General features: G+C 35.6%; 2 protein-coding genes across 7 annotated transcripts; one reads left to right on the forward strand and one right to left on the reverse strand.

Annotated features, from left to right (window-relative positions):
* On the forward strand, positions 1 to 18,261 carry GNPDA2 (glucosamine-6-phosphate deaminase 2). Of its 6 annotated transcripts, XM_017834570.1 has the most exons (7): positions 70 to 144; positions 250 to 492; positions 1,523 to 1,686; positions 1,996 to 2,097; positions 2,557 to 2,739; positions 3,066 to 3,518; positions 6,606 to 7,631. In XM_017834570.1, the coding sequence occupies exons 3-7, from the start codon at positions 1,563 to 1,565 to the stop codon at positions 6,662 to 6,664; spliced, it is 921 nt and encodes a 306-aa protein (XP_017690059.1). In that variant the 5' UTR covers positions 70 to 144; positions 250 to 492; positions 1,523 to 1,562; the 3' UTR covers positions 6,665 to 7,631. The 6 variants fall into 6 exon arrangements, 5 of the variants coding, with proteins under 5 accessions (XP_017690228.1, XP_017689976.1, XP_017690059.1 ...); XM_017834487.1 differs by lacking the exon at positions 250 to 492 and having other exon boundaries at positions 33 to 144; XM_017834651.1 differs by lacking the exons at positions 250 to 492; positions 1,523 to 1,686 and having other exon boundaries at positions 82 to 144; positions 3,066 to 3,250; positions 3,344 to 3,518.
* Positions 8,677 to 27,658, reverse strand: GUF1 (GUF1 homolog, GTPase). Its single transcript, XM_017834240.1, has 17 exons — positions 27,521 to 27,658; positions 26,762 to 26,873; positions 25,024 to 25,172; positions 24,721 to 24,801; positions 23,100 to 23,177; positions 22,185 to 22,268; positions 21,642 to 21,706; positions 20,292 to 20,495; positions 18,807 to 18,946; positions 17,580 to 17,703; positions 17,073 to 17,205; positions 16,195 to 16,338; positions 15,043 to 15,176; positions 13,056 to 13,157; positions 10,926 to 11,045; positions 9,974 to 10,010; positions 8,677 to 9,018 (listed from the first exon to the last, which is right to left on the reverse strand). The coding sequence occupies exons 1-17, from the start codon at positions 27,656 to 27,658 to the stop codon at positions 8,881 to 8,883; spliced, it is 1,983 nt and encodes a 660-aa protein (XP_017689729.1). The 3' UTR covers positions 8,677 to 8,880.

Genomic DNA, 27,658 nt, shown 5'->3' on the forward strand with positions numbered 1-27,658 from the left:
CGGGTCGCGCTGGGCTCTCCTGGAGGCGGCGGGGCGGGAGCTGCGGGGCGGGCGGCGCTCTCCGTCCTCCTCCTGCTCCTCATCCTGCTCCTCCCCGTCCTCCCCGTGCTGGTGCCGCTCGTGGCCGCCGCGGGCTCTCCGGGGGTGAGCGGGGCGGGCGGGGCCCGCGGGCCGTGGGGAGGGGAGGGGAGGCCGCGGGCCCCGGGCTGCGCCGGCGGCGGTCCGGCAGTGGGTTTCTTTCTCCAGCAGTGTGGGTTTACCAACACCCCCCAAGAAAGTGCCCTCAGCCGAAAATCCGCGGTCGTTCTGGTGCGGTCCGCGGGTCGCTGCTGTCGAAGAGCATCCCCGTGTTTCCAGGGAAAAATCGCTGGAGGTTTATGAGGCCGCCCTTAAAGCCGCGGGGTCTCTTCCTGCTGGCCTGCTTTTCTGTGCTCCTCGGGCATGTATGTGAGCTCCTTTTGGTGTCTGTGTAATAGCGTTTCCTCTGCAAAGGTGAGTTTGACTTGTCACGGCTCAACTGCCCGTGGAGAGGAAGCAGCATACGGCGTTTCTTTCTTCTTTTAGTGGGACAAACAGATGTCACCCTGTGAAACACAAATGTATTTTAATTCATATTTGTGCTTAAAACCAGACTCTCGTTTTGGGTCAGCTGAGAGTAGTGTGCACTACAGGTGGTTTGGCACTTAGCTGGCCTTGGACTTCTGGCAGCTGTGTTGTTTTTTGGCTAATGCCAAGCACATTCAGACCTGGGAAGAGAAGAATAATACATCACAAACTGGCTTAAGAGCCCCAGTCTTTCTGGTAATTACCTGACTCTGTTAAGCTCTCGTGGTAAAATGAGTTTCACTTAAATGCAAGAGATGCTTGTATACATCTAGCGAGCAAGCTTCTTTTCTGGATATTCATCTTAGAAGTTGATACCATTGCGCTCAAAATAAAGCTTTCTAAAAGAAAAAAGGTTTACAATTCGCAGGGAAAGATAATATGAGGTCACATTTCAAATATCTAATGCTTTAACTTTTTTTTGCAGATTAATAAACATACTGAAGCATTTTATGGAGCTAGAATGGCAGTGAAAGGAATTTTAATTATTTACTTCCAATTAGGTATTTTAAATAGAGAAACATGGGGCTATTTTGGGCCTTGTTTTTGAAATTTTAGGCCTTCAGTTGGTCATAAGAAACAGGAGTTAATCTCAGCGTTTGAATATTTCCTCTTTTCTAACAGTAATACTTGACTAAAATGTTGAAGTTCAAAATGGCTTATTCATATTTTGGTTTAGCTTTTTCCTCTAAGTTACTTTAAATTAGTCTGTGAATTTTAATAAATATTTTTACTTGAATCTTTCATTTGGATTCTGTAGCTTTGCTTTTGATTGTCCAGCTTGAACTAGGACTGCAAGAATGTGTTATGCTTATGCAAGTGATCGGCATGAAAGGTTATTTTTTATCTCCACTGTTATCTAAGAGTTTTACAACTATTCATAGGGTGCTTATTTTTAAAACTTTGACATTTTCTCCAGGTTTAAGTTTGTTTTATAATACAAGTTCCTCACTGCCACAATGAGGCTAGTAATTCTTGAAGATTATGATCAGGCTAGTGAATGGGCAGCAAAATACATCTGTAATCGTATTATCCAGTTCAAGCCAAGTCAAGGAAGATATTTCACGCTTGGTCTACCAACAGGCAAGTTTTATTCAAAGTCTGTGTAAATAAGTAAACCTAGAACAATGTTTGTGTCATTGCTAGTAGATACAGTATTTAAAAGAACATAAATATTATTTTTGGTAATACTCCAACGTAATTTTTTTTAAAATATGGATTTGCTTTGTGTGAAAAGTTTTAATGTTTGAGAAGCTTAGAAATACTAAATGAGAAATAGCAGATTGCTTTTATGTTTAAAAGTATTGTAGCAAAATTTGACTACGAAGAGATTTAAATACACTGAAAATGTTGTGCAGATACATAGAATAGTAGAAAAATTTTATTTAACAGGTAGTACGCCTTTGGGATGCTACAAAAAGCTGATAGAATATCACAAAAATGGAGATCTCTCTTTCAAATATGTAAAGACTTTCAACATGGATGAATATGTAGGTAAGATGCGCTATTATTTGAGAACACACTGTACTGTTATTTTTTTCCTCCTTATAAAAACTATTAAGTACTTTGTCAAAGAATGAGATCAGTCTAGTATGTTTGTACTCTTATGTTAAATTTCTGTCCATGGGGTCATCTTAAGCATTTTTCTCTATTTATCTACAAAAATGCAAAAATAAACAGTGCAGAAAGGACATTGTAATGTAATATTGTGACTGCATGTCTGTTGAAGACTTAATACTCTTTGTGATAAGACATATGTGAAGTGAATGCAAACCAATTACCTTGTGCATGCCAACAGGAAAACTTTCTTCTCAATATTATTTCCAAACTTGCTTTATCTGACTCAGTTAGGTTTGCCTTGCATGCCCTACATCGGTTACAAATAAACTAGAATTAAGGCTGGTTGGTTAAATCTTTCTTGTCTTATGTTAATTTCACTCTAAATGATTTCAGGGCTCCCTAGAAATCATCCAGAGAGTTATCATTCCTATATGTGGAATAACTTCTTTAAGCATATTGACATAGATCCAAATAATGCTCATATCCTTGATGGGAATGCTCCAGACTTACAGGCGGAATGCGATGCATTTGAAAAGAAAATTGAAGAAGCGGGAGGGATTGATCTGTTTGTTGGAGGTATGAGGAAATGCTTTATGGTTAGTTTCTATTCAAGCATGTACACTGATTCTTTAATCATTATTTTCATGACTTGGCTAAGCCTAGACTTCTCAGTTATGGTGCAAGAAAGTTCTGTAACTAACAAAGAATCAGTATGAATACCAAAGCAGAATAGTTGGTGTCCAGGTTTCCAATGACTTAATTAAATTAAGTTTAGAATGTTTTTTATTGAAAATGGGGAAAGAAAAGAATGAGTCCTAAAAATTGTTTATTCGTTTAAGATGTTTGAGGATATTTGTTGACTCTCAGGTCTGGAATGATTTACTTTTTTTAACTTTGAAAAGGCATTGGTCCAGATGGCCACATTGCATTCAATGAACCCGGATCAAGTTTGTCTTCAAGAACAAGATTAAAGACTTTAGCAATGGACACCATTTTGGCAAATGCTAAATACTTTGATGGAGACTTATCTAAAGTACCAACTATGGCGCTAACAGTTGGTGTGGGTACAGTGATGGATGCTAGAGAAGTAAGAACTCATTTAGTTCTAGTTGCATGTGTGTTTTCAAGACTAGTTGGTATTGATACTGGGATTGAAAGTAAAGAGACCTTTGTTTTGCAGGTGATGATTCTTATAACAGGTGCACATAAGGCTTTTGCACTGTACAAAGCAATTGAAGAAGGAGTCAATCATATGTGGACAGTTTCTGCTTTCCAGCAACACCCTCGCACAATCTTTGTGTGTGATGAAGATGCTACTTTAGAACTAAGAGTCAAAACTGTGAAGTACTTTAAAGGTGAGCACTGAATCGGAGGTTACATGTGTTCAAAAAATGCAAACCCAACAGATTTAAAATTATATTGATTTAAGTCTGAGCCTTCAACACTTTACAGTACCTAATGTATAATGTTATATGTTCAAAATACTAACTGTTAACTTATTTCTTGTGTATGGAAAATTGCTAGGAGGCATAACTTGTGCTGCTTATATTCCTGACAAATCTACTTGGGAGAAACATTTCCTTTGCTTCTAGTTTGAAACAATAATTTAGTAATCTTCCACGTCAAACAGCAGCAGTGTTCCAGAATACAGGTCATAACTATAATGGAAAGTTTCACTTAAAAAAACTCAATACATTTATTAATCCTGATATATTTTCATGCTGCCTTTGCTATGTGCTGTAACATGCTGTCTAGTAAACTGGAAATGGATGATACAGACTTTGAAGCCACACGAGGACATTTTTCATTCAGTGCAATTAGCATAACAATCTATACTGACTTTGAACACATTGCACACTTGTACTGTGCTTTTCATATTTGTAGTAGGTATATTGGGGCAAAATTGAAGTCAGGATATTTGATAGTCATTGAGACTTCCTAATTTGAATTGTCTCATTGAGACTGTGGAAGCTAAGAAAAGTAGTTTTCTCCTGACTGTATTAGCACAGCACATGGAATTGTGTGAAATGGTCGTCTTTCTCACTAGCATGGGTACCTGTAGTAGTTGAGGTATCAGAGATAAAGATTGTAATTTATTAAATTCTTTTTTAAAGCATTATATCAGCAGTGCTCTTGTATGTATTAGACTGCAATTCGGACATTACTGTGATTTTTATCCTGATATCACTTGTGGCCAGTTTGTTAATTTTGGATTTTTTCAGTATGCTGTCCTCTGCTATGTATTTGCAGGGTAGGGGGAGGGTTAGTCTTTAACTGTATCACACTGCTAGATATTGTTGTTTTCAAAGATAAGCTTCTTTAACTGCTTGGATAAATTTTAAACATTATCCTGTATTTCATATAAACAGAGGCTATACTTGGGAAAGATAAACATAATGTAGAATTACTAGGTATGAATGACACTGAACATTGCTTTAAAAACATCAAGGGCTACAATTTATGAATGTGTGCTGTTGTGTCACACTGTATTGAATAACCCTGCAATATACAGCAATAGAATGCTTAAAAAGACTGTTTACTGTAAACTTGCTTAATTTTACCTACTCTCAAATCAGTGAGATTTTCCCTTTTAAAGATGAAGGAGAGATCAATGTGGGTCAAATTTGGAATTATTTCTGAATCTTGATCTTTAGGTTAGTTTTCTTAAGGAAGCTAGGTAGTTCTTAATACTGCTATTTATGGTAGTGATTTACTGGGATTTTTCACTACTTAAAAATACTCGAGGTACTATATGAAACTGCAATTTTATTTTTTTTTTATAATCAAGTACCATGCTGGCTGGTAAATAGAATAACTTACTCCACTTTTTTCTAACTTTCTGAAAACCTATTATAGGCTAGAAGTATGAAGTGTACTTAAATGTTCTTATGGTGAAAGGGAAAATAACTTTCTTGAAGAATGAAACAAAATGAATTTTGAATTTACTAATTTTTCTGCAGATAAGTTAGTTTAGGATGGTTTTTTGCATACTTGTGCATGCTCCTTTTAAAACTGTATGCAGAAATCTGTTTATCCAAAACATACTTGAATATACAGTGGGACGCATACCTTAAAAAAACCCTTTTGTTTCTTACTGATTTTCCTGTAACAATTTCACTAATAGGATTTAAATCTTCTTCATTAAGTATGGCAGAGGCAATACTTAGTAAGCATTTTTCATGTGTCTAGGAAGTGAGTAATTATCTCCTTTTCATTTCCTCTTTTTAGAAGAGAAAAACACTGGTAGGAAGCTCAAAACATGTTTCTAGTTTGAGCAGTGTGTGCAGCTGTTACTCTTTCAGTACAAATGACTTTACATCAAATCTATACTTAATTTTTCTCACTGTTAAACTGAAAAATATTATACTTGATCTAATATCTGCATTTTATATTAAATGATGACACAATGATTAGTCATAGATGCTGCATAAAACACCTTTTGTTGTGGTCACTACAGTAATGACCTTAAAATTGTATAGTTATTGCATGTTGCTGCAGTGACACTAAGGTTGCCACCAGGTGCATCATCTAGCAAAGGTATTTATGTACTACTTGCATATTTATTTCATGGTATTTAAGAAAATGACTCGTAATGTTACGTATTTTAATTTTAGAAGTTAGTCTTCAGTTTGATGCTAAAATGGACTTTTACTTTGCAGATTGTGAATGTTGATCAGTTACTGCTATTAGTCCTTAAGGTGAAATGAAGTTTAAAAACCTGCCAGTGACCCAGTGTCATACATAGGTAGATATAGGTAACATTTTTACTAAGTAATAACAAAGTAAAGAGGGAAGCATCTTTTTTTGTTAAACGCTCTTCAGCATTTTCCAGAATTGAAGTAGTTGAGTAGGAAAAAAGTAACACCCCCAGTCATAGCTATGAATGACTTGTATGAGGAAAAAAAAAAGCCCAGTTAGAACAGTTTGAATTTCAGTTGAACTACTGAAATTCTGAATCTGCGTTAACAGTCTGGATAGTTTTAGTTTGCTTTTGCCTGTCTAGGACCAGACAGTGATACCACAATGCTAGAACATTGCAATTGAAGAATTCAAGCTGTAAAAGTATCACCATGTGTATATCTGATTTTTATGACAAATTATGGTGTGAGGGAATTATGTTGCTGTTATGCAGTTTTTAATACAGAACAAAAGATGTATTCAATGAATTTGGAAGCATTCCAGATCTGCTTTTTGGGTCTGTTATCAGAGAAATGTCTGATCCCTGCTCAGTTTATACTGCAGATGTCATTAGTACGCAAGTGATACAGGAATATATATATATACTGTCTCCGATTTTAAATTGCTTTAAACAGACATTGTTCTCTTCAGTGAACTATTTAAAATGTATACTTTGAAGCAAACTCCAAATAAAAATGTGGATAGAAGGACATGTTGAAAAATTATAAGTAACGTAAAGCTGGCATTGTTGCTTTCCCCCCAAGGTTTAATGCATGTGCACAATAAGCTTGTGGACCCACTGTACAGTATGAAAGAGAACTGAAAGAAGAATTGAAGAGGAACTCCATGTGGGTCAACAGCAACCGTTTTAGGTAGCAGATGAGTTCACTGCTATGCAATATGCTGAAAACCGTTTAAAAGGGGGAATCCTAGGTACTGTATTTTTTAAAAGGTCCAATATCTGTACATTCACATTCCATCTGTTTGCTGTGTTGTGCATTTTGCTTAAACATCTGGAGCTTTGCTGTTGGGTTGTACATCACTAAATGGAACAGAATAAACCTGTGAGAGACTGCATGTTATGTAGAGAGGGGAAAAGCAGAGCACTTACTCTAGCACAGCAGTGTAATGCATCTGCCTTGTGTTAAAGATGATACTTTATTTCCTGGAATTTGTAATTTTTGGCTTGATTAGTGTAACTACATTTTGCATTTGTGTCTCTAGGCAGAATGGTTTTGGCCTTTGTCAATACTATGGACTTGTAATAGTTGTACAATTTCTACTATGAAACGTTCTGTTTACATGTATCTAATATACACTGAGCTTTTGCACTTGGTTGCCTTAAATTTATCTTAAACAGTTTTTGGGCATCTCAAGACCTGCTGTATAGTTCAGACAAATGAAAATACAAGAACAGTGCCTAAAAATGCACCAAATTCTTGCAAGTTATAACTTCATGGATAAAAATATTAAACTTCTGCCATAGCACTTTTTCCTCTCATGTATTTCAAGTTACTTTAGGATTTTTATATTTTTGGTAATCAAGCTTTATACGTAAGGAAAAATCTAAATGTTCCTTTCTGGAGGTACCTGTTCAATTATATAATTGATGTTACTATTAAATGCCTGAAAAGATGTTAAGTTACAGGAACATAATGTCTGCAAATTTAATGGTCATTTAAAGCCAACTGTTAATCACTTTCTCATTGTATCATTATAAACATTGAGCTGTTACAAGGAATGTTATTTCCTACTTTGAATATAAGTAAAACTTAAATATAAATCTCTAATTTTAAAATTGTTTCATTTCTAATATAAATTGTCATGCATAAATACTTCAGGGCTTCAGGGAGTGATCAGGCACCAAAGGAGGAAGATGAGAGTTCACTGATTTTTTGGGGGGGAGCAGTGGGATCATGTCCTTTTGTAAAATACTCACTGAGAGAAAGTGCAACAAACCAGAACTTGAAGAATTTAACTCTTCACCTAGATGACATGCAGGCAGCCTTAATTACAAATCACATTTTCTCCTCAGGATGTGGTAGAGTCTCATCTAGGCTCACCTTTCGCATAAAGGGTTGGACCGGATGGTCTTTTAACATCCCTTCAAACCTAGACTGTTCTATGGTTCTGTGAAATTACAAAAGCATGGGAGAGTCTGTCTTAAAAGCTTTTGGAGGTGGGCAAGCAGTTGTAAACACGGTATATAGCAGGGTCATTAACTTGCATTTATGATTGCCTTGTGTACACTGTATGTTAAGCACACTCCACTGTAGTTTTCAACTGAGGACTCACTAACAATAGAAATAAAACTTCAAGTACACAAAGACATGTTCTAACCAAACCTTCATGCCAAGGGAATTCTTTAAGGCTTGAATTGGTCTTTTGGTGGAACAGTTACATATCCTGTGGTTTAATATATTAAAACTTATGATTTCTCTGGAGCTGAGCATAGCTAGGCTGTACTAATGGTAAACTTATACACTTCAACAAGTTTAAAATACACAGGGTGGTACATTAAAAAAGTTTTGATTTCTTTTTTCTCCCCCAATGTGATTTCCCAGCATGGTGATGATTTCCTGACAACAGCAACTTTAGAAGTAGTAAAACAGGAAGCAGCTTGATATTGTTATGGCAACAGCTAAAACTTTACAAGAAAAAAACCAAACCAACACAGCATTGTTTGTCTATACACACCTTTCAAGTATTTTTATAACCTTTTTGCCATGTGGTTCCTGTTCTTTCATATGTAGATTTGCAATGCAAAAATAAAACATTTTTAAAGTATTAAAAATATGAAAACAGTGAAATACAATGAAAACTATACAATGAAAATTCAGTCAAGTGAACTTTAATTTCATAATAATCTACAAGTATGTGTACGTTTTAAGTACACAGTCCTTTCAGTTCATCTTCCCAGATATACTTAATTTACACCATTAAAAGTCAAGTACGTTCCCTCTCACAGTGATAAATCATGTATTAGCTCACTGTGTTCCTGTCTGCAAAAAGGTGAGAGAATGATCATGTCACTGAGCTCTACTTGTCAGTTTCTCTCTTTAGAACACTTATAAAGGCGTCTCTTGGTACTTCCACATTGCCAATTTTTCTCATCAACCTCTTGCCTTCTGCCTGCCTCTTTAAAAGCTTCATTCTTCTTGTAATGTCTCCACCATACTGTGAAAAGGAAAAATATTTTAGTAAGCTTAAACGACAAATGCAGCTACAGTACATTTCAGCAACACTAAATTCAAGGGCTTAAAAAAAGCCAGGAAGATTGGTTATATTAAGACAAAAGATTATTTTATACTCCAAATAGTTATGCCTAAAGAACACTCATTAAAAACAAGGGAGCAAGGTAAGCATGTTCATTTGGAACCTTCACCTGAAGGTTGAATTCTGTTACCTAAATATACACATTCATATAAGCCTGGCTGACACTAGACAATACATCAGATCCATATCCCCTTGGAACAGCAGCAGGATGCCAGCTCAGGCACACTGAGGCATCTTGACTAGCACTATGTGCTTTTATCTAGAAAAATAAACTAAACCCTTGTACAACACTGAACAAACACCATCCCACACATGTGCACAGCAGAAGAATTCTGCTACAGTTGTGAGAAAGGGACACTTGGTCAATAATTTCCAACATTTGCTTCAGAGAACTAAATATAAGCTGAGTAAGAGGTATCACATTTTTCCTATATCTTTGTTAAGTCTTGTCAATAGCCAACTATTCAATATTTAAAAGCTTTATTACGAAGCACATTTATACTTTATCATCTGAAAAACAATTTAGGAAATGTGAAGTTACACATATGCTTGTGTACACACATACATTTACTCTGTCTTCAACTATTAGAACATAATGAGTTCACTCAAGCATGTAACTTTGAAAAAGCCATTACTTCTTCTGATCCCTTCTTACTGCCAGTTGCAGCTAGACACTGCAAGAGTTGAATTTTAAAATAAAAGCTTAAAAGTATCTTAAAATTCCACTGATACTTAGGAGTGCAAGCAGAACATGTCTTTGCTGGGTTTCTAGGAAAACATGGGCCTATCATCTTAGCAGGTTTACAAATGTCAGAAACATTTAAAAAAAAAAAAAAAGAAGAAAAAAAATACCTACACATTTTGCCACAACGTTTTTCCTGTAAGCTTTCAGCCTGTAAAATAAAATAACATATATACCTTTAATGCATTAGAACATCTATATATGAAGCTAAATACTGAGTTGGCAAAATGCTAATTGTTTTTCTACTAGTTTTGTAAGATGCATCGGCATCATAACATTGTCATGTTTTGTATACAAGAGATGAAGTTTTAAGCAGAAGATGCAATTCACAGGTCTTAATTCTAGAAATACCCCATAGGGTGTATAGTGTGTACATAAAAAAATTACAATCTTGCCTTTTTATCTAGGACTTCTGCTATAGCTCATAGGAAGTGTTACATCCATGTGTGTATAGATATAAACACAAATTCTTACAGCGCCTTGGCTTAAATTCCTACCTATAATCATTTTACCACAATTTAAATCCTATTTAGACAGCAACAGAAAAATGTGACGAGAAACACAGCATCAAGGAAACTGTTTGCTCTAAAGAAGTGCATGCTGCTTAAGAAAAAGTTGTTGTTCAGCTTGCAACATATTTCCTTTGGAACAGCACAAATCAGTTCTTTTTTTGCTGACTCTCCCAGAGATTTAACTATTCCACAACTAGCTAATTTTTTTCCGTAGGAAGAAACTTTTTCCACTGCCAAAGAGGAAATGGATACACAGGTGTTGGACATTATGCTTTATCCACTAAGTGCAATGCTGACCACAAGCAATTTAAAATAAAAAATACGTTTTCTTTGTATAATTGTAATTCAAAGTCTTTAGTCACAGTCACAGCTCAAATTGGGTTTAGTTTTTTTTTCTTTTTTTCAACATGTCTGGTAGCATATACAAGAAAAATACAACTTTGAACTAAAATCAAATACTGTAATGTATAAAACTTGGTGAGACATTAAAAATCTGTACTTTACATAACTTAAATTATGGAGGGGAAAAAAGGGAACAGATGGTTTTCACTTACGTTTCTCTTGCAATGATTTTCTTGCCAATAGCAGCCTGGATGGCTATTTCAAACAACTGTCTAGGTATAACCTCTTTTAAACGTTCACACAGGAGTTTACCAGTAGCATATGCCTTATCACTGAAAAAGGAAGTCAACCAGTGTTTTCAGAAAGAGTAATGCAACATCAAAAATATGTCCATAGACGAAACTGTTTGATAAAAGGATTTCAGTATAAGTTTTCCTCTTTTTAGCTCAAAAGATAAGGTAATCAGATCATAATTTTGCATCTAATGAGTGATCTCTGTATGTCACCTGTTTCATACTAACAGCTGATAAGACTGCATTAACAGCAGGCCTTAAAATATTTATAATAAACATCCTGATTATCCATCACACTGAAGCCATTTTGAATACTGTTACAGCTTCAAATGAAATTTTAAACTAGGTCAAGGAGAATTTTCATTGACTGTAGGCCCAAAGGGTCAAAATATCTACATACTACAGAAATACTTTAAAAGATCTGGCTTTATATAACAACAAAAATAATCATGTACTCCTGTCATGTGCTAATAAAAATTATCCAACTATATTCAGCATCTGCATGTGCTACAGATTCTGGAAAGAGAAAAAAACAAAAAGATCTAAAGAAGCTACTAACATACTTTCATAAGCCATTGGAAAGAAATGGGTCTCCGTTCCCTCTAAAAATATCCTTATTTAGCAGACATTTTTTACCAACATGCAGCTGAAATCAGTTTTACATATTTTCAGGTAGCAACAATGTGACTCCTTACTACCTGTACAGAGCAAACGATTTAAGCATGAAGTACTTAAGTAATGTTCATTAAGCATTACACTTTTAGGAGATACAGATATTTATTTTTATAATTAGAACAAATAATTGCTAGCTTAATACTAGCTTACAGTAATCTCTGTAAATGTAATTCAGCATAATGCTTTATATATAGACAGATGCAATTTTTACAGTGGGAAGACTGAGAATACCTGCAGCAGGAGCAGAATGAATGCTGACTACAAGTTAAAAAACCAGTCATTAGCAATCTAAAGCTAAAAGAAAGACTATCAGTTTTAGTGAGTGAAACAGTTCAGAGGTGCAAGTTACATTGATCAAGAAATACATGTTAACTAACTAACTAACTTTCGCAAGGTGAGCCGCTCCACTTTGCATCTTTTCAGAGTAAGAGATGCAGGTAGATTGTTAAACACTGCATATTTATGAAAAACACATCACTCCAGCCCCATAACCCATCTGAACAAGGCAAGGGTTTCCTTTTCCTATGTCAACCTTCTGGAGTTATGGAATTCCAAAGATTTCAATATTGCACTTATGTAAAAAAATATGAAAATATACCAATATTTAGCAACTATAAATTAGTATTTTGAGAATGCAAAAACAAACAACCCATAAAAAGTTGATCTCGGGATTACTGGAAAGGGATGCTGAAGTTACAGAAGGGAACCTTGTAAAAACTGTCAGAAGAGGCTGGAAATGGGAAAGGCATTATCCTCACCCTTAATTTGTGAGACAGTCGTGGAAACTGAATCATTTTATCAAAAAAAATTTCTGAGGTAATTGCATCCAGTAAATATTTACGTTTTCCTGGTACTAAGGCTGGAGACAAGATAACAACAAACTTCTATAGAACAGGAATTATTGGGAGAATAAAACCAACTTTCTTTCAGTATGAAGTACCATAAATGATTCATCTGGCATCTCCTTGACTGGTCTGCACTTAGAATTTTTCCAGCCCCTTAGAAGATTGGCATTATGCATTTTCCTTCACCTCTGTGCCCTACATTTGCCACAAAAAATATGATATCCAGCACTTAAACTGAGAAAGAAAAGTAGAAATTGCTATTAATTATGGTATGTATTCCCTAATTTTCATATTACAAAATGCCTCTCTTTTTCAGTGGTGATGAAAGTGGTGATGTGGTGAATCCTCGATGCACATACATATTTGTCTTATATAAGAGTAATACCTACACCTGGATTCACTTGGAATCACACATTTGTTTAGGTCAGGAAAGTCCCTTAAGATCATCAAGTCCTATTAATAGACAATGTTTTCATTGAAGTTAATAGGAAGTCTTACTTCTTTGGCATAAAGAATCTAGTCAACCTACTTGTGTATGATAGTAGACAGTTCTTCAACTGGATTTCCATTTAGAAGAATATCCATTTTGATTAGGTCTGCTGCTTGGTATCCTGCATCTTCATAATCAAAACTAAAAAAAAGACAGTGCAGAAGTTAGTGATGATATTGTAAACTTATATTCTGTGTTCTTTGTTCCATAAATTTTAAATTATAGACACAATTCTTAATAAAACATTTGAACTTTTTAGTAAAATTGGAGTACAGTTTTTAAGTCTCTCAGTACATCTCCCCAGTGCAAAACCAGACTAGAAACATACTGCACATAATGTCCCCTCCAATGCAGCAGAAGATGTCATCCTGACTTCCAGGATATCCTTCCAATCTACTAAGCAAGATAAATCAAGCAGAAATCAACATGCTTAATACAGTTTTTTAAAGGGTTTATTCAAACACTTATTTTCTATCAGCTGGAGGCTCCTTCAAGCTCCAAGAAACAGAACCCTCCAACACAGCTTCTGAACAGTAAATGTCCCGAATAACAAAGGAATCAAACGCTAATCCTGGACTGCTTTCTTTTCATCCTCTCATTTATATGACCCTATTATCATTCTGACAACTAAGTTTTCCACTTAATTGCCAAACTCTCCTTTGGTAGGTATGGGACTTGCTGTCTGTGTGGCAGTTTGCAAAAAAATTCTTAAAATGCAAGAGTTACAGAGATAATGTATGCAAGATATAGACAGATCGACAGATAGATCGATCTTGTGTCTAAGTATAAATGTGGAGGATCACCAATGCCAATATAATTTGGTCAAATCTGAAATATCAGAACAGAAAGGGGAAAATCTTTTGAGATTATTTCAAAGTTCTTCTGTCGTAGTTGGCTTAATAAATCATAGTCATGTGAACATATTTATATAACAGAAGAATGATAAACAAACTATATTAAGGAGTCAATTAGGAAATAAAAATAAAAAACCAAGATAATGCGACATTGTTTGCAATCACGTCTGAATCAAAGGAAAACAAGTATAATTCTGCCAATGAGATAGCTTCTGATAAACAGGTTGGGTTTTATGTAGTTGGGGAGCTACATCTGGAGAGAAATTCAAAATCTTCAACCCCTTGTTTTTTCTACCTTGCCACTCCACTTTTGCTTATGCTTCTACTGCAAATATTACAAACCTGGGCAAAACATGTCTTACTTACATTTATAAGGCATATTTAAGAAAATACACACTCAAAGCCAATTCAGTCCTTCAATAAAATTCATTTTTATGTTTAGAAAATGAAGAATGTAATTAGGCATACCAGTTCCTACTGTGTAATATATCTTACTAATATCTTGACCTACCAGGTTTGTGAGAGCTATTGCACTTCCTGGGGCACAAGGCCGTGTGCAGTGCAACATTTTCCCTGCCATTAAACTCACAAAGGCTCTTCACAAACATCTGAGTGTTGTACTGGCCTCTGAATTCATAGAAGCCACACACAACAGAAAATTTTGTCTCAAAATACAGATTATTTACTTTTTTCCCATAATAAAGCACATATGTAAAGTAAGTATTGTTTAAGTATCTCATGTTGTTTTTACTAGCTTTAAATACCCAATTTGGTTATTTTCTCTTTTCCACCAAGAGACAGTTAATACAATAAGTAGTACAGTTTCAGTGATTCCTCTCACAGAAAATGCCCTGTGTCACTTCAGACAAGTAAGCACCACCTAACTCACATAGATGAGCCAGTGCCACTCCAGAGTTGCACTTGAAAAATACACACATGACCAAAGACAATGATTATTAGGTAGTGATGCACTTTTGATGTTTTCCATACTTACTTCCATCCATTTTCACAGTAAACATAATCCACTAAAGGTGAAGACAGACTAGATTTGCATCATAGATTTTCCATCTTAAAGGAATATTCTTCACTCATGCCCTTCCGTATCTGTTCCTCAGATCTTTTTTCACCACACCCCCCTTGAGGGAGGAAGGGGGAACAGGGGAGGTAGTTACCTTGCATAGCCAGAAGACAGAGACTTAAGAGCATCATAAAAATCCAACACAATTTCATTCAGTGGAAAGAGGTATTTTAGCATAACTCTGTTTTCATCAATGTACAACATATCCTTCTGGACTGCCCTGCGATCCTAGACAAATAAAAATTGTTTCAGTTCCCCTTGACAGAAGTTTTCTACAAAAAAATAAAAAGCAAATTAAAATTTACAGCTATCCAGCTACAAAAGAGATTTCCTGTATGGTAAGCCCCAAAGTAACCTTCTTATTGGTAGTTCACTGAAGTCCCAGGACAAATGGCAGCATTGTAATAAATGATGTGGTTGTAACTTATCTGGACATATGATTCAAGCCTATCCCCTCTAAATGCTGAACTGCTGAAATCCTTAACAACTTCTGCTTCCTGCTGCCTTTTAAATGTATAATTATTTGTCCATAAAGTCTCACTGAAATTGGATTTTCACACAAACTGGAGTATTACACAGTTGGGCTTGCAGGCTCATCTTTTTTCCTCCCAGGAGGGTGTTCTTAAAAGTTACTTTAGGAATTCTTTTTACTAGATTTTATTCTTCACTGTACTGACATACAAGTATTGTACTGTTTTGTATTACGTATTCTGCAATGTTAAAAGCTAAGAAAAATATTGTGAAAAAATAATATAAAGACCATATGCATGGTAGTTAAAACATTTTCAATTAAAAATATTCCAAATATACTTGGAGAAATGTGTTTGGCCATCACTACTGTAAATTTACTTCAGTGAAGTACTGAAAAAAATACATGAGTGCACAGTAAAGTGTTGACAGAAGTTGTATTTTCTTCCATATACTTCTAAAAAAACAGTACATCTTATTCCCCTGCTGCAGATTCCATTCTTTCAGGAAACAGAACAAGATATGAGTTAGTCTAGTACAGACCAAGCATTTATTGTCTGAGCTTCATCACTAATTTTCAATATATGCATTCTGTAGTTCAGAATGTTACAAACAATAGGTTAAAAATAATTTTTTCTTTCAAAAGTAATTAATAACTACTGTCAAAGATACTATTTAAGTACTAATATCTATTATCATACTATCTAGTATCTTCACTTTTAAGTATGAGGTAAAGAGCTTAAAAATGCAAAAGACAAAACTAAAACTATATACCAACCTGACACAAAGCAATAATTTTCCCAATATATTCATGAGGTGTTACAATAGTACCAAGAATAGTTGGCTCCAAATACTCTGATACTGAAAGTTTATCAGGAAACTGAGCAGGGTTGATAATAGTAATCTCACCTCTTCCATACTCCTAAAAAGAAACAAGTAAACCAGGATAGCATCATTTTACAAGTAGCAAAGGAGACAAATACAGCATTGAAAAAATGCTAAAAAATGTTTCAATTGCTTGAAAACGTTTGTGCATTCTGCAACCCAAGTTTAAAACTAGAACAATTTCAGAAGAGATTTCTACATCACATATAGAAATCCCTTATCAGCATATCTTTAAATATTATTATATAGAAATATTACAAGATTTACTTTTTACTTGGGAAATGAGAGAAATACAAAAAGCCTTTCTATCCATCTTTCCACATCTCTCTCTCACCTGTAAAGTGAGGATCTTCCTTCTTACTTCATCCTTATCCTCTAAGTTACTAAGACCCTGCCAGCCTACAGTAGCATTACAAGCTGTTCCTAAAAACATTCATGTTTTTTGCCTGATAAAGCCTGGAAGATTATTTCACCTGCTTTTAATACAGTCCACTCAGTATGTACTTAAAAGAATACAGCAAGACATGTGTCCTATATTCCCATTTTCAGGGACAAGTGTAAGACATAAAAAGAGTGCTTGAAGTGGATGGAGGAAAAATAGTTAACATCCTTAAAAAAAAAAATTTAAAAAAGTTGTAAGTTAAATACTGGTATTTCTAATATTTCCTATGAAATACAGTGCTAGCTTACATTTAAACACAGACTGTAGGTGTTTATTATAGGAGGCTTCTCATCTGCTATTTATATAAATTTGTAATTAATTTAACATACCTTTTTCAACTTTGCTGAGGAAAGAACAGCTTTATATGGAACTGTTGGTGCAGTCAAAATAACAGACATATTATACTCTTGTTCCAAACGTTGATTAAAAACCTCCATGTGTAGAAGACCAAGGAAACCCAATCTGGAAAATAAATAACCTGTTGGTAAAAGTATTTGTATATCTCCTAGAATTTCAGTGGATTTTTTTCACCCTCCAACATATTTACACTGATAGTGTGGCAATATCAAGCATCGCAAACAACCTCCAAAGGACCAAAATAATCCTAAAGTTGAATACTGTGTGTCTTGGAGAAAAAAAAAAAAAATCAATCACAACAAATTTCACTTTGTGCAAACAGAGAATGTAAGAAAATTAAATGCTTTTGATCTTTAGCTATCATTAATTTGAATCAAAGCTCCTAATGTTGAATTCATTTTAATTGTCTTCAATTGACTTAAACCTGCATTTTCAATTTATGAACAGTTCCAAAAATTAAAGCAGTATAAAAGCCTCACCTCCATCCAGCTCCTAAGGCAAGACTACTGTCACGATGAACAGTTACACTGGAGTCATTCAATGTCAGCCTTTCCAAAGCACTTTTGAGATTATTATATTCTGTTTGATCTACAGGATACATTCCTGTCAAAATATATTAGATAGAAGCGATGTGATAGAGAGCTTTATCTAGAGTGTACTTAGCTTCCAAATATGCCTCTGACAGTGAACACAGTAATAAAATCAGAAATAGCTTAGTTTGTGTTCCAGTTGTTTTTAAACATGAAAAAAAATAAAGGATTCTTTTTCCTCATAAAAATTAATCAAAACATAATAATAAAGTTTTAGATTACCTCAGAATTAACACTTAAAGCATAATGGTAGGATCACTGTACTCATCTAATCCTTCACAGTTGTGGAAGATGCACACTTGAGTATAACCACTGTTTTACAGGGCTGCAGTGTAAACATATAGCTTAAGCATGCATGAAAAAGTGGACAGATTTCATTGAGATGTTTCTTCAATGGTAAGACTGAATGGAAAATAAAACGTGTCATTTGAAAGTTGCAAATGTTTCTATATTTTTTGAAATAAATAAAAACAGCTGTTTGTATAATTACTGCATAAAACAGGTTCTACTTTATCACTTTTCACATCACTGAATCTTCAGAAAATGTAGATTACTCTACACCAAGAAGCAACACATGTGCCCACAAAAACATTATTTAGAAGATTACACTTTTCTACATTCACTGACTGACTGCCTAATCTCAATGAGACAGTTCAAGTGAGTTTTTATGCATTGCTCCACAAGTCTCAAAAATGATATACAGAATTTATTTCCTTCTAAAGCCACCTTCTGTAGCATTTGTATTAGTACAATTATGGAAACCTGATTATCAATATGAAGAATTCCCCCCAAATTACTTTTTTTTTGATCTTCTAGGTCTCAATCCTTCTTTTCCAGCTATTAAGAGTTTACTGGAATTAGAAACTGCATTCCAAGTAATCATGGCAAAAAATACACGTTAGTCTTGTACTCATATAAAACCAGTCAGCAACTATTATTAATCCTGTCTGTTAAGTTACAGGGAAAATTACACAAAGCTACATAAATGACACACTTCTCTGCTGAAATTCTAATCCTCACAACTCTTAATACACACGTATTCTTTTAAAAGCTCTAACAGCTCTCTTGTAATTGGGAAAAAAAAGTAATTCCACTTTATATTGGTTTACTCCTCACCTGCAAAAACCATTGGCTTCGCTGACTTAAAGCCAGGCAAAGGCTCCACTGGCTGTTTATACAAAAAGAGTGTGTCTCCTATTTGGGCTTCTGTTACTTCTTTCATTCCAGCAATCAGGTAGCCCACCTGTCCTGCATATCTAAATAAAATTGGTGTTATATAGGCATGCTTCTTGGCATTAGCAGTATTTCCAATATTTTCCTACTTGATTTAGCCCAGACAGAAATTCAAATAAATCATCCCACTAAAAGCCCATATCCATAGTCCAGAAGCCAGATTTCAGTTGTTTCACCTCAAAGTTGTGAACTGCCTCAAGCAGTTCTATTTCTGTTACAGCTGAACAGTACATTTATGGTCCTGGATTTTGAATTCTGTATTATTCCCAGTTTAAAAGATGGAGCTAGACCCTTGAGAAGCTCCTTCTAAGACACAGAAGCCAGAACAGTTCCCAGCTGTCAACACAGCAAGTTTTATATACTAAGAGGAAGAAACGAGACAAACACCTTCCATCAGCAGATAATGCTAACTGGAGGGGAACCCATGGTAGATACCAAGTAAAATACCAAGTAAAATACTGGTTTTGGCTAGGATGGAGGTAATTATCTTCAGAGCAGCCCTGTATGATGATGTGTTTGGGACTTGTGACTAAACAGTCTTGATAACAATGTTTTAGCTATTACTGAACACTGCTTGCACAGCATGAAGGCCCTCTATGTTTCTCACTCTGCCCCTCCCCAAGCAAATGGGGTGGGAAAGAGCCTAGGAGGTGACAGGGCCAGGACAGCAGACCCAAACTGGTCAAAGAGATATTCCATGACATATAACCTCATGCTTCACAATAAAAAAGAAGCAAATGAGTGACTGGGTGCGTAGTTGCTGGCTGGGCTCAACCCGCCAGACACAGTAATGTAGTCTCACTGAGAATCCCCCAATAGCAATTAACACATATTCGGATGCAAACTGGTAGAACTTCTCCACTAATTCTAAGTACCTGGTTTTCTTCCCACTGCTGCCATGAGAAGCCAGTTTCTGGAAGCTGTTGTATTCATGGATTTTAAGTTTTCCACCCTTAACATATGCTGCAGCAATAACTAAGATGAAGCCCCATTCCCTTCCACTCTCAAGCAAGGCAGTTCCTAGAAGTAAATTGGACAGCTGAATAAGAATATCAAATGCTAGTCTTAAAAAAAGTAGCTGTCCAGATGTTCCATGTAGTACAGATGACAGAATGGTTTCCTCCCCCAGTAGCGCCCAAAAAGCAGTCCCCAAAACCTTCTGCCTCAGCATGCCCAAAATGAAAAAGATTGACACTGAGCATTAAATTACAAATAATAATTATAAAAAAACCACCACCAAAGAACAAAAAAAAAAACCTAAACATCTCCCAGCTTTTATCACTTAACGCAAAAATCAAACAGAAAATGAAGCGTTTTGTAGCTTACACCAACTTCTGATTTGTTCCACTGTAAGAAGATTTTACTTACAGCTTATGTGTTGGCTGCTCATTTGGAGTTAGAATTCCGACTTCGCTGACTTCGTATCTTTTCTTCGTGTGTGCAGACACAATTTTATTCCCTTTTGTAATCTCCCCACCAAAGAGCGCAACATTAGCTACGACGCCTCGGTAGTGGTCAAAGGTGGAGTCAAACACTAAGGCTTTCAATGGATCAGCAGTATTACACTGGGGTCTGTCACAAAAAAACAAACAAACAAACAACAACAAAAACAATTTTAAAAACCCCAATATATTATGCATTGTGTTTTCATTTAATATTGAGTGAGCAAACACACCCACCCCCAAAACTTTCATAGAATCACAGTATACCCGGTTGTAAGGGATCTCAACGATCACCTGGTCCAACCCTTCTTGGCAAAAGCATGGTCTAGACAAGATGGCCCAGCACCCTGTCCAGACAAATCTTGAGAATGTCCAATACTGGGGAATCTTCCTCACTTTTCTGGGGAGATCATTCTAATGGCTGACTGTGAAACATTTTCCTCCTGTGTTCAACTGAAATCTCCTCAGGACTAACTTATACCCATTAACCCGCATCTTTTCCATGTTACTCCTAGTAAAAACGGAGTCTCCATCCTCTTTGTAGCTACCATTTAAATACCAGAATATGGCAATAAGGTCTCCCCTAAGCCTTCTTTTCTCAAGGCTGAACAAGCCCAGTTCTCTCAGCCTTTTCTCACAGGGCTGGCTGCCCAGTCCTTTGATCATCTTTGTGGCCCTTCTGTAGACCCTCTCTTACCATTATTACTTAATAGCAGGAAAAAACGAATGAAAAGCAATATGCTGACTGAAACTGAATTGTAATTTAGCAGCTTTATCATCAAGTTCTCACAAGTCTATTTTAAAGGTCGGGTTCAGGATATGAAACTCTAAACACAACAGATTTAAATTACCTTTATCATTTTAACAATTTGATGTTCAAAAGTGGTAACAGCACATACCTGCAAACACTTCATGGAAGCTATAAAAAGTCACAAAAGTATCACCTTTAGTGGCTCATCTCTCATCTTTCACTTCAGGCTGAATTAATTTTCCTATCCCACTTCTTAAGAATAAAGAATTCTTCTCTGCTGATATTCACACATTCATGTTTTTAAAGGCATCTCAAATCCGAAATGTCACTTTTTCTCATTTGAAATTTCAAACTGACTTAACCAGCTCAAGCATTATATTACTCTCACATTTCTCTATAAAGTATTTTCTTTAAATCAGATGCATATTAAGTATAAAACTACTACCAATACCATACAAATGCAAATCACGGTTTCCTAATAAGCCTTACAATGTTAATTAGATATACAATTAAATAGAGACTTACGGTGGGATCTTCTCAATGACCTTTTGAAGAACTTTTTCAACATTTGTTCCTTTTTTAGCAGAAATCTAAAACAAATCCAACAATTTTGTAAGACACAACTTACACTCATTCAATATCTATTAAATAGTGTCACATTTACTTAGACAGTTTTAGTGGCCATAGATAATACTACCCATAAAAGCAGTCAGAAGGACACTTTAGAATGCTATTACTATGAAACCTTTCTCATAGATTATACTCTTAAATGTTTTCTCTTGTGAATAGCAATTATTGTTATGATAGAAACGAAAACAATTTATAGACTGACAATGAGAAAGTTTTAAATCTCTGATGCTATTCATCAAAACATACTAGAATTTTTAACTGAAAGGTATTTTCTCCACCCTTTTACAGAAGACAAACTTTAAATAAATTCATCTGTCAGAAAAAGACATGCAGACAGATGGCACCCTTTCGATTTACTACATGTACATGTTCTTTCACTAGCTACAAAGGAGATACTGTTATACCATCAGCCATGTTATAAAACTTAAGAGATTTTACCCTTATGCATTCATCTGCAGGGATATCAAACAGCTTCTCAATTTGTTTTTCAACTCTTTCAGGGTCTGCATTCTTCAAGTCAATCTGAAAAAACCAAACTGCTAAATATATAAGCAATCACTCTTTCACATGATCCAGCACTTTTTTCCAGAAGTACAACAAGAAACTTTTATGTATTTATGAGTAAATACTGTCTGTCTTCAAGAAATGACCAAGATTAATTTTAGAAAGTCTGCCTTCCTTGACTTCAGGAAGGATCCTCCCTGTAACTAGTCTATTTTTGGCTTGTTTCATTAGGCAAAACACTGTTGTCCAAGAGTTGGTAAAAATCTTTAGTTTACAAAGTAATTTGAAATCATTAAGTGCTATCTACACTGCTTACAGGGCCAAACATTAAGTACAATATACATCTACAAAAAGCAATTAACATAAGCTGAGCAGTAACTGATCTTGTGATTCCAATAATACAGGCCTCAAAATTGTATAAAACATAACTCTTGGATTTCATTTAAAACTACAACTCACCTTTTAAATATGGAGCTGCTGCTCATTTAGCCTCCTTAGTATCAATGGACTTTTAACTCCATCAATTCCAACAGCAAACCTGACACTGCAAAGTCCACCACTAAGTCATGTATTTCAGTGCTACGTTTTTTAAATACCTACATGTATTTTATGAAATTAAAAATTAGCATCCAAGCAATTACTGTAAAATGTTAAGCAGACAACAAATACAGAAAATGCTTATTACACTGTAGTAGTATTATATATATTATAAATATTATAACAACTTTTTTCATTATATACTTAATTGTATACTTTCATTATATACTATTTCAGGATACATTTCTTATCAGTCTTCTAGACACTCAAACAACCCAACTATTTAACAGGAAAGTCTAAAACCTTTATTACCTTATTTATGACAGGAATTACTGAAAGCTGTGCTTCAAAAGCAAGATAGAAGTTTGCCACCGTCTGAGCCTGAATACCCTAGAAAATAAGCATTGTAAAAGTTTGACACGGAAACTTCCCGAGTTTTGGTGAGTGTTTGTGTTTGGCCTACTATACAATTTAGGATTACTTCACTATTCTATCCACTTTTTTATTTCTGAGATGGAAAATAAGTAAAAGGTGATTGATCATACACAATTGCTGAGAAAAAAAAATAACTTTCTTAATTATAATTTTTCATAATCTGAATATAAGTAGACAAACTAATAATACCATATGTGTGACCACTTTCACAGAATTATTATAGATAACATAACATACATTATGCACATATTTTTGTGTATGTTATGATCTTGGCTATCCAGAAATAAATAACAGGTACCTCAAAGAACACATTTTTTGTTCTCAACAAACTATTTACAAATGGACTCTGACAAAGAAAAAGGGATGTTTATCATTGTGATAAGATTAATTACTCCATGCATCAGGAACATATCTTCAACTTACCTTACAATTACTTTCACAAAAGAAAACAAATGATAGAGTTTATACCTCACATTTCTTTTATAAGGATAGCAAAACAGCTCTGATTAGAAGAAAAGGAAGATTCCCTTCCAGATCCAAGTACAGACCAGGGAAAACAAAGAGACAGAAATGCTAATGAATGAGAATATAAAGCAATATTATCACAATTGGATCAGACAGGGCAGAAGTGGAGATGGGGGGAACAGAAGGAGTTAAAAAATATCTACTTGTTGTCTTTCCTTTGTTCAGAACAGATCAAATGGAAGATTACTTATATGAGGATATTCATTATGGATACATGGGCCTAACTTTTTAGGCAATATAAAGAAGCAATAAAGAATGCTTATTAAAAAAATGTAATTAGAAAGTTGAGTTTGTAAGCATTCTGCCTGAAAGACAAATACAGAACACCAAATAATCACATAATATTTAAATGTGACATTAAAAAAATTAAATATAAAAACATCAACACATGTAGGGAACATATTTATTACTGAAGCTTCCTTAAAGAGTCCACTTGCCCATCAAGCTAAGAAGGAGCAAGCGTTCATAATCATTGATAGGTAGGTAGGTAGTTGGGCTTGGATTTTTTCATAAAACGTGGGAAACACTAGCATTCATTTGACCCTTGTACAATACAATCATAAATACACCACAGAGAAAATTGTCACAAACTATTTCATTGATAATGTGCCCATATTTAAAATCACGATTCCATAATCCTCGTATTCTAGTCTGTTAACTGAAGGTACTCAATTAGTACTCATTAGTACAATAGCTAGAAGTTCTCCAGACTGCCATTTGCTGAGTTCATACTCTCCAAAAAACAGGATCTGTATTCTTCACTAATCCTGTGCTGTTACTGCTATGTCATGGATCTGTGGTATGTCTCTAGATTTTTTCTAAACTCCCACTGCTCTTCTTCTGAAACATAATACTTCTATGGAGATAAATGAGGGGCAAAAACAGTGGTGAAAAAATTAAAAAAAAAAAAACAAACACGACTAATCTTCTAATATTGAAATTCTAAATAAGAAACAAGAATTAAGAACTCTACCTCATTTGCATCCACTACCAGTATGACACCCTGACAGGCAGACAGTGACCGTGATACTTCATAGCTGAAATCTACGTGGCCCTGTGGAGGAAACAAATGTTTACAATTTCAGGTATTTCCAGAGTCTTTTGCAAAGCCTTCTGTACTGTGTTTTCATTTGTATATGTTTTCATATATATGTTCACATTTTGGAAAAAAAAAAAAAGAGGAACTGAATAAACGCAAAAAGCCAGAAATCTCCTGCTTTTAAATATAAAGACATTTAGCTTTGTGTGATTTCAACACTCTTTATATTTAACTTACTGGCGTGTCAATAAGATTTAAGAGGTAGTTTATGCCTTCATGATTGTAGAAGAGAGATGCAGATTGTGCTTTAACTGTAATTCCTCTTTCACGTTCCACTTGCAGTTTATCTAGCACTTGTTTATTATGGTCAGTTTTGGAAATTGTTCCTACAAAAATGAAAGAAAAAAAAAGCTTTATTACCTTATTTACTACATTAGCTCTCAAAATAAACGCCATTAAGCAAGAAAACTCAAGACTTGCAGCTGCAAATGAAGCTTTTCCATGTGATTAAGCTAAACTAAGATTTTTAATCAAAAATAAAACTATCCTTCACTCTTTACATTTGATAAATAAATTTTACGTATTAAGTTATATAAAATACTGTGCTGAATAAGCAGGATACACAATATCATCCAAGTCTAAATCGGAGATTAGGAAGCAAAAGTTTCATTCAGTGCTAAATAATTTTTACACTTAAATAAACTTGACTTCCCATCACTGAAGAGCAGCTCCATGGCCCACAGCTCCAACCAGCACCAATCTCAAGTGCAAGAATAGCTTTATCCTAGACTGACAGACCTGAATTCAAAATTCCATTCTATCACAGGCATCAGGTAAAAATAGGAGGTAATAACAAAAAAATAACTTTGATCAAAAGCTTCTCTCCCAGGTTTTGTTCACCCCTTAAATGAGAAAAGCAAGACTCTTCCAGAGTATTTCTGAGCAGCTAATTTAAGCTCTGCTCTGAAATTAGTATCCTCTTCAGAGACAGAGCAATTGCTTTACAGCCTACTTTAGAGAACCCTCTAAGGCAACCTCTGTCTACCTCTTCCAAGGAAAGTCTAGTTTCAGAGTCAATTGTGAAGATCCCTTAGCACTTCTTTCCTCACTTTTCTTTTAAACAGGGCATTTTCCTTATCCTCAACAATAACATAGAAATAAAACCACTGAAGTCCAAGAAGCACTCTGTTGAAGTCAAAATAAATGACTCTCAAGATTAATGTAACACAAATTCACCGACACTCAGAGTGAACAAAAAAAGCAAGTCTGTGTATGAGCTGAGAATCCCCGGAATTTACATTCGGTTACTGGCAGCTACTCCACACACTGAATCTAAATCAACATAGGGCTGCATCACCATATGGTCCAGTAAACACGGCGGTAGTGGATCAAGTGTTGGACTTGATGATCTCGGAGGTCCTTTCCAACCCAGCTGATTCTATGATTTCTAAATCTTACAGTACAGCATCATATCAGCTGCAATATCAGTGAACTCCAGCAGCATGGAAGGCAGTTAAGAATGGTTTGCTCACAACAGGACACATCATTACTTTCATCTAAGTATAAGCAGCTGAAGTCCCTCACTTTCAATGACATGTTTGAAAACTACTGTCCAGAACCTTTAGGCTGTGACAGTCCACCCCTACCACTGGCAGTAAACATCACAAACTTGCTGTGTACTGATCTAATGGATGACAGGAGTAAAATCTTGAACAAGGAAGTACACTCCTTTTCAGTCTCTTTCCAAAATACGTACTTCCTTGAGTGAATTACACACTTCCTTACCCCTGCATGTATGCAGATCTCAATCACAAAGTCCATCATATGTGTAACACTACACAACTGAGAGCCTAAAAGCATAAGTAACCTGGCATTAGAAGAAAGATATTAGAAATTTTAGTAACAATCAAAGATATAGAAACTTAGACATCACCTTCCATATCAAGAAAAGGTAGTATAAAATAAGAACACCTACCTGTAATTTCCAACAATCTGTCTGCTAGTGTACTTTTGCCATGATCTACGTGAGCTATAATACTGAAGTTTCTAATGCTTTCAACCGGATATATTGACATATCTAATTTTTCCTGAAAAACAGAAATTTCTTTTCATAAATCATGATTACAGTCTCTATGTACAATATGACCCAGCCTTTAAAAGATTTCTTTTCTCTAGAGTAGGTACAGGTTGAATAGAGATACAAAAACTTGTCACCATTGTTTAAAATGCTTCAGTCATACAAATGAATTTATCACTTTGAATAATCAGAAAGTGTGCGAAAGAACACGTGTACATGTTCTCATGTACATAGGGATCTGATTCCCTCACTTATGCTAGTTAGTCCTCAGGCGCAGTCTTTTTCTAGAGTTGGTGGATTTCATGGGTGGGTGGTCACGACTCTGTGGTCGTGATCTCCCCTTACCAGAATTATCCTTCACCCAGCACACTTGCTGAGTTGACTTTATTAGCTTCTTCCTTATCTCGGGAGTTCTGCCGAATGTCCATGTGGCCTGCAAACTCGCCCCTAGGTCTGAGACCATTGAAGCATGTCAAGCCCTAAACCTCAACAAGGCAATTCTAACAAGCAGTTTATCTTTCCAACACCTGGACATCAACACGGCGTGCCTGGAAAGGCCGCCTGCCACACGCAGGCCCTCCGCAGGACAACTTCGGGCAGGCGAAACCGCGTCCTCGACCCATCTCTCCCTCCTCCCCTCCGTCCCTGCGGACGCACCTTGCCGCGGGAGCTGTACCGCCGCCGGCCCGTCGCGGGCAGCCAGGCCGCAAGGCAGAGCGGGGCGGCGGCGGGGCAGGGGGGCCGCAGCCGCGCCCGCCGCGCCCACCACGCCGCTGTCCTGCCGGCGAGGGCCAT

The sequence above is a fragment of the Lepidothrix coronata genome, unplaced genomic scaffold, assembly GCF_001604755.1.
Source record: "Lepidothrix coronata isolate B3197 unplaced genomic scaffold, Lepidothrix_coronata-1.0 Scaffold0, whole genome shotgun sequence".
NCBI classification, from domain to species: Eukaryota; Metazoa; Chordata; class Aves; order Passeriformes; family Pipridae; genus Lepidothrix; species Lepidothrix coronata.

Bases quoted from the DNA above. Each gene is read 5' to 3' on its own strand.
- GNPDA2 (XM_017834487.1), top strand. From the start codon at position 1,563: ATGAGGCTAGTAATTCTTGAAGATTATGATCAGGCTAGTGAATGGGCA. The intron at 2,098-2,556 runs GTAAGATGCGCT...AAATGATTTCAG, and splicing joins CAACATGGATGAATATGTAG to GGCTCCCTAGAAATCATCCA. The intron at 3,519-6,605 runs GTGAGCACTGAA...TTTCCCCCCAAG, and splicing joins AACTGTGAAGTACTTTAAAG to GTTTAATGCATGTGCACAAT.
- GUF1 (XM_017834240.1), bottom strand. From the start codon at position 27,658: ATGGCCCTCGCCGGCAGGACAGCGGCGTGGTGGGCGCGGCGGGCGCGG. The intron at 24,802-25,023 runs GTAAGTTAAATA...TTTCCTCCACAG, and splicing joins TAAATCTTATTGACACGCCA to GGCCACGTAGATTTCAGCTA. The intron at 22,269-23,099 runs GTAATAAAGGTT...TGGTTTTTTCAG, and splicing joins TAATTCCTGTCATAAATAAG to ATTGACTTGAAGAATGCAGA.